Source organism: Myotis davidii, unplaced genomic scaffold, assembly GCF_000327345.1.
Source record: "Myotis davidii unplaced genomic scaffold, ASM32734v1 scaffold46, whole genome shotgun sequence".
NCBI classification, from domain to species: Eukaryota; Metazoa; Chordata; class Mammalia; order Chiroptera; family Vespertilionidae; genus Myotis; species Myotis davidii.
The window spans coordinates 5,801,549-5,808,551 of record NW_006383006.1 but is presented as its reverse complement, the minus strand read 5'-3'; the positions used below and the strand labels follow the sequence as shown (position 1 = coordinate 5,808,551).

Genomic DNA, 7,003 nt, shown 5'->3' with positions numbered 1-7,003 from the left:
AGTAAAATCAGAATGTCTAGGAAAAGTTAAAGGGAAGATATCCTACAACTTCCAGGAAATCTCCACCAATAAAGCAAAGAGGAAAAAAAAAAGCCTCTATTCTTCTGTGAGCAACAAACCAAACTGAGTTGGGGTCTCAGACAATTCGCTCATATGATTGCAAAGACAGACAGAAACTCCCGGATTGGAGAGGGCTCCCAGATTGGAGAGACTGCAGGTTGGGCTGAGGGACCCCCACACCTCCCAGTGCATGAATGTCATGCACTGGGCCTCTAGTTAGAGTATAAATGTCTTTGTGTCAGGGACTATTTTATTATTATTTATATCAAACATAACCTTATACAGTTTTTGTTGATTTATCTAAATTGTGGTTTATTACCCAATTTTCCCTCTATTCTAACTGGTCAGTCTTAACTCTTATAGCCCTTGGCCTTTCCCAGATCTTTACAAAGTCATTTTTTTTTATTTTCTTTAAGGCACTTCCCAAATTACATGATATTACTCTTCTTTGACTAATGTTGCCCATGGAATTTTCTTTAACTCTAAGGTTTGCGCACGGGTGTGTGTGTGTGTGTGTGTGTGTGTGTGTGTGTGTGTGTCTAGTTTGTTCCATACTATTATCCTATATAATAAAAGCCCAATATGCTAAGTGTTCGGTTGTCCAGTCATGCTATGATGCGCACTGACCACCAGGGGGCAGACACTCTGACTGGTAGGTTAGCTTGCTGCTGGGGTCTGGCTTATCGGGACCTACCGAGATGGGTCAGGCATGCCCTGGAGCCCTCCCGCGTCCTTCCCTGGCCCCGATTGTGCACTGGTGTGGTTCCTAGGCCTGGCCTGCTCCCTCTCACAATCTGGGCTGAGGGACTCCCCCCTCCCCCCCAAAAAAGAGTGCATGAATTTCGAGCACCATGCCTCTAGTATACATATAAAATAATAGCTTTCATTTATTGAGTTATGTTTAAACATTTTACATTTGAGACTAATCAACCTAATAAGATAGGTACTAGTAGTAGTATTATCCCATTTTGCAGATGAGGAAACTGAAAACAGAATTTAAATAGCTTGTCCAATGTCACTCAGTTAGTGATTACTAGAACTGCATTTGATCCTAGGGAGTCTTGCTCCAGGACATTAAATTGCTGTGTAATACTGCTTTTTTATATGTTTCTTGGAATTTGTTTCTCTAATTTCTACTTGTTTTGTTATGTTACCAAGCAGAATCCTAATTATCTCTATTCTTATTCTTGCTGTTTAACAAACCCTCAAACTCCAGTGTAGTTATCTAGATTCACATTAAACACTTAAAAATGGAGGTGATACTTACTTATTTGGCTACTTTAACTATTGCTTATGTTAACATTGTTTTGTTTAAATTTTAGGGAATTTGAATCTGAAATTCGATTTTACACTGGAAATGACCCTCTGGATGTTTGGGATAGGTGAGTATTTTTTATTCAAACTTAACAGATGAATCCTTATGGCCATGCTTCTCAAATTGGGGTTTATAGAACAGTGTGCCAGAATAAAAAGTGGTGTCTTGTTGACAAAGAAACAGAATAATTATAGTGTCTCTTCCTGAGGTATTCAAGACTAAAGAAATTTCAAGTTTGTAGCTGTGAACTACATCCTTTTATCCGCCTCCCCATTATTTCCAATTGGCACTTATTAGAGATACTTGGAAAAGTCTAAGGGATACAAGTTAGGACATGCCATTGAGGACCTCTAAATAAGCATACTTTCAATACATTAGATATTTCTGCTTTAAAAAATCCAGAATGGGTCTTGAAGCAAAAACAAAAGTTTAATGTACTTTTAAAATGTTATTTTCCTTTTCTTTTTGTTCAGGTATATTAACTGGACGGAGCAGAACTATCCCCAGGGTGGGAAGGAGAGTAATATGTCAACATTATTGGAAAGAGCTGTAGAAGCACTACAAGGAGAAAAAAGATATTATAATGATCCTCGGTTTCTCAGTCTCTGGCTTAAATTGGTAAGTTTCAAATACCATCTTTTAAAATATTAAAACAAAAGATTTTCTCTAGAAATACCCGGTACACCAAAAATGGCAGAACCTGAGCCTTTTAGTAGATACTAAACATTTAATAAATATTCAATATTTGGTAAATTGGTTTTACTTTAAAGATAGATTTTAATGTAATGTTTTATACCTCTTTATGAGTGATCACAAGGCTGGTATACCTTTCCATGGGAGTGTGTTACTTCTTTGTTTGTTTGTTTTAAATATAATTGGGTCATGCAACTGTATTGGAGGATAATGTGTAGGATCTAATACATGACATTAGTAAAATTGGAAAAAGCTTTTGTAGATGATTCTGGTATCCCTTTCCCTGCTTTTTGAGAGTAATTATAAAAAATGATGTTTCTTCATTTCTCTTTGGGCTTCTTTTACCTAGTTTATTGCTATATCCAAAAATGTCTGCCTGACTATATTGTACTGTCTTACTTGACATGTAATTCTTTTATTTCTAGAACACTTTTGAGGGTTTTTTACGAAAATATCTTCATAACTAATAATGACCAGCGTTTCTTACACATTAATTTCATTGCTTTTATCCTAAAAGAGATAAGAAAAATAAATGATATTCAAAATACAGTGTTAGATAATGGATAATTAGATACTTATAAAAAAATAAATTTAAAAAATAGGTAATTTGCCGTAACCAGTTTGACTCAGTGGATAGAGCGTTGGCCTGCAGACTGAGGGGTCCCAGGTTCGATTCCGGTCAAGGGCTTGTACCTTGGTTGTGGACACATCCCCAGTAGGAGGTGTGCAGGAGGCAACTGATTGATGTTTCTCTCTCATTGATGTTTCTAAGTCTCTATCTCTCTCCCTTCCTCTCTGTAAAAAATAAATAATAGGTAATTAGATACTAGATTAATTCTAAATAATGAAATATTTACAGTGACTATTGTAATATAACAAAATATTGATATTTGAAATTGATAAAATTTTTGGCTAAAATATCTCTTGGGAGGGCCCAACTTTTATTTTTTTCAAATTTTATGTTTCAATTACACTTTACATTCAATATTATTTTGTATTGGTTTCAAGTTTATTTCTTGGTGCTCTATTCTGTTCCGTTAATATATATGTCTGTTTTTATGACAGTACCATGCTGTTTTGATTACTAAAGCCTTATTGTATAGTTTGATATCAGATAATGTGATACGTCCAATTTTGTTCTTCTTTTTCAAGATTGCTGTGGCTATTCAGGGTCTTGTGTGATTCCATATCAATTTTTGGATTATCTGTTCTAGTTCTGTGAAACATGCTGCTGGTATTTTGATAATACCAGCAGCAGATTTGATAGGAATTGAATCTATAGATTTTCTCGGATAGTATGGACACTTTAATGATGTTAATTCTTCCTATTCATGAGCACAGTATATGCTTCCATTTATTTGAAACTTCTTCAGTTTCTTTCTTTAGCATCTTATAATTTTCCAAGTATAGTTCTTTTACCTTCTTGCTTAAATTTATTTCTAGTTATTTTATTTTCTTTGAGACAATTGTAAACGGCATTGTTTTCTTAGTTTCCCTTTCTGATAGTTCATTATTGGTTTAAACAAAATCGATTTCTGAATATTTATTTTGTGTCCTACTACTTTGCTGAATTCATTATGTTGTGCCCAGATTTCAAGATTCCCAAGGGCCCACCAGGGAGCCAGCGAGTCCGATGCAAAAGCAAAGAGTCATTTATTTCAAACCTAGGTTTGGCTCCCCTTCCCCCCCTTACTGGCACAGCAGCAAGTGGCAGAGAGAGAGAGAGAAAACTCTGTGTGGAGAGAGGTTTTATAGGGGGTTGGGGTAAGGGGAGGAGAAAGGACTGTGGGCCCTGCCGATTGGCCAGGCGCAAGTCAGTGTCTTGTTACACAGGATGTGGTCATATCTATGGCGACTTCCCTTGATTGTCATTGGTTAGTTTAAAGAAGTCCTGGGCGTGGCCAGCAGCGGCTTGGCTTCCGGGAAGAAGCCTTGCTGAGCACATGGCCAAGGTAAGATGGAGGGCATAGCCCTTACCCTGGGGCAAGGTGGAGGGCGTAGCCCTTATCCTGGGGCAAGGTGGAGGGCGTAGTCCTCGCCCTTTCAATTAAACAGTTCTAGTAGTTTTTGATGAAATTTTTAGGGTTCTCTCTATATGGTATTATGCCATCTGCAAGTGATGAGTTTTACTTCTTTCTTTCCAATTTGGATGCCTTTTATTTCTTCTTGTCTGATTGCCGTGGCTAAGTGTTGAGTGTTTGCTTCCCATGTCCTGCGTGGTTCAGGGTTCAGGACCTGGAAGTGGAGCCGCACACAAATGAAAGAGATAATTGGAAATATTGGGGGGCCAGGAGGGCAAGTCCAACTCAAGGGGAAGGACTTCCACCCATGCTCAGGCCTCACCAAGCTTTTATTGATCTGGGATACCCCCATAGCATAGACCTTAGGCAGGCGACCCCCCAGTAACAGGCAGACTAGCCCATCAGCAAGGTTTACATAATAATAAACGGGGGAGTAGTTTTAGCTACCACTGTTGGACAAACAGAGGTATCGCCTAGCTCCGACCTTTGCTAGGGCTTCAAAGGCAACCAGCCTTGGGGTGGGGGTGGGGAGGGTTCTCTGTCTATGCTTATCAGATAGTGAAGGCAATAAATAGTTTCCCACAGCTAAGACTTCCAGTATTGTGTTGAATAAGAGTGGTGAAAGTGGACATTCTTCAACTTGTTCCTCATCTTAAGGGAAACGCTTTTAGTTTTTCCCCGTTGTGTATGATGTTAGCTGTGGGTTTGTCAAATACGGCCTTTATTATGTTTAGGTATGTTCCTTCCTTTCCACTTTGCTGAGTTTTCATCATAAATGGGTGCTGGATTTTGTCAAGTGCTTTTTCTGCATCTATTGATATGATCATATGATTTTTATCCTTTTTTCTTATGTGGTGTATCATGTTAATTGATTTGTGGATTTTGTAGCATTCTTGCATCCCAGGAATAGATCCCCCTTGATCATTGTTAATGATCATTTTAATGTATTGCTGAATTTGGTCTCCTAATACTTTGTTGAGGATTTTTGCATCTATGTTCATCAGGGATATGGCCTATACTTTTCTTCCTTTGTAGTGTCTTTATCTGGTTTTGGAATTAAGATAATTCCTCGTAGAAAGCTTGGGAGTCTTCCCTCCTCTTGAATTTTTGGAATAGTTTGAGGATAAATGTTCATCTGGTCCAGGACTTTTTTATGTTGTGAGGTTTTTTTATTACTGCTTCTATTTCATTCGTTGTTATCGTTCTGTTCAGGTGTTCTGTTTTTTCTTGGTTTTGTTTTGGAAGATTGTATGTTTCTAGGATTTTATCTATTTCTTCCAGATTATCTAATTTGTTAGCATACAGTTGTTCATAGAATTTTCTTACACTCCTTTGTATTTCTGTGGTGTCAGTTGTTAACTTCTCTTTCATTTCTGATTTTATTTATTTTGGTCCTCTATTTTCCTTGATGAATCTGGTTAAAGGTTTATCAGTCTTGTTCAGCTTTTCAGAGAACTTAAATCTGGTTTTATTGATCTATTGTGTTATCTTTTTAGACAGCTTTGTTTATTTCTTCTCTGATCTTTATTATTCCTTCCTTCTACTCACTTTGGGCTTTGTTTGTTCTTTCTCTAGTTCCTTTAGGTGTAAGATTATATTGTTCATTTGAGGTTTTTCTTATTTCTTGAGGTATGCCTATAATGCTATAAATTTCCCTCTTAGGACTGATTTTACTATTTCCCATAGATTTGCAGTTGTTGTGGTTTTATTTTTATTTGTCTCTAAGTATATTTTGATTTTTTCCTTGATCTCATGGTTAACCCATGCATTGCTTAGTAACATGTTATTTAGCCTCTGTGTATTTGTTTGTGTTTAGTTTTTTTCTTGTAGTTTATTTCTAGTTTCATACCCTTGTGGTCAGAGAAGATGCTTGATATGATTTCAGTCTTCTTAAATTTTTTGAGACATGTTTTGTGTCCTACAATGTGGCCTATCCTGGAAAATGTTCCATGTGCACTTGAAAAGAATGTATATTCTGCTGTTTTGGGGTGAAATGCTCTGAAAATATCATCTGGTCTAGTGTGTCATTTAAGGCTACTGTTTCCTTATTGATTTTCTGTTTGGACGATTTATCTTTAGTTGTCAGTTGGGTATTAAAATCCCCTACTATGGCTTTATTACAGAGATTACTCCCTTTATGCCCCTCAAGTATACTTTATATATTTTAGTGCTCCTATGTTGGGTGCATAATTGTTTAAAAGAGTTATATTCTCTTGCTGGCTTGATCCTTTTATCATTATGTAATGTCCTTTGTCTCTTATAGCCTTTGTTTAAAAGTCTATTTTGTTTGGTATAAATATTGTACTCCAGCTGTTGTTGTTTTTTTTCTTTTTTTCATTTCCATTTGCATTAAATATGTTTTTTCCATCCCTTTACTTGCAGCGTGTGTGTGTGTGTCTGTGTCTGTGTCTTTCCATCTGAAGTGAATCTCTGATAAACATATGTAAGGGTCTTGTTTTGTTATCCATTCAGCCACAGTGTGTTTTATGATTGCACATTTAAACCATTTGCATTTAAAGTAATTGTTGATATGTATTAATTGCCATTTTGTTATTTTCTTTTTATCTTTTTTTTTCCTTTTTCTTAAAGCAATCCCTTCAACATTTAATGTAGTGTTGATTTGGTAGTTATGAACTCCTTTAGCTTTTTCTTATTTGGCAAGGTCTTTATTTCTCCTTCAATTTTAAATTAGGGTGCTGCTGTCTTGGTTGTAGGTCCTTGCTTTTCATCACTTTATTTCGTGCCAATTCCTCTGGCCTAAAAAATTTCTGTTGAGAAATCAGCTGACAATCCGATGGGAGTTCGCTTGTAGGTAACTAAGTCTTTTCTCTTGCTGCTTTTAAGATTCTCTGTTTGTCTTTAACCTTTGGCATTTTAATTATGATGTGTCTTGCTATAGGCCTCTTTGAGTTCA

General features: G+C 36.6%; 1 protein-coding gene across 2 annotated transcripts in view; it reads left to right on the top strand.

The window, feature by feature from the left end:
* BUB1B (BUB1 mitotic checkpoint serine/threonine kinase B) overlaps window positions 1–7,003 on the top strand; it is a 73,996-nt gene that overhangs the window by 8,186 nt on the left and 58,807 nt on the right. For both annotated transcript variants that reach the window (XM_006778092.2, XM_015557605.1), the window contains exons 3-4: window positions 1,383–1,442; window positions 1,849–1,993. In XM_006778092.2, the coding sequence (XP_006778155.1) occupies window positions 1,383–1,442; window positions 1,849–1,993 (205 nt within the window). The remainder of the gene's footprint in view (window positions 1–1,382; window positions 1,443–1,848; window positions 1,994–7,003) is intronic.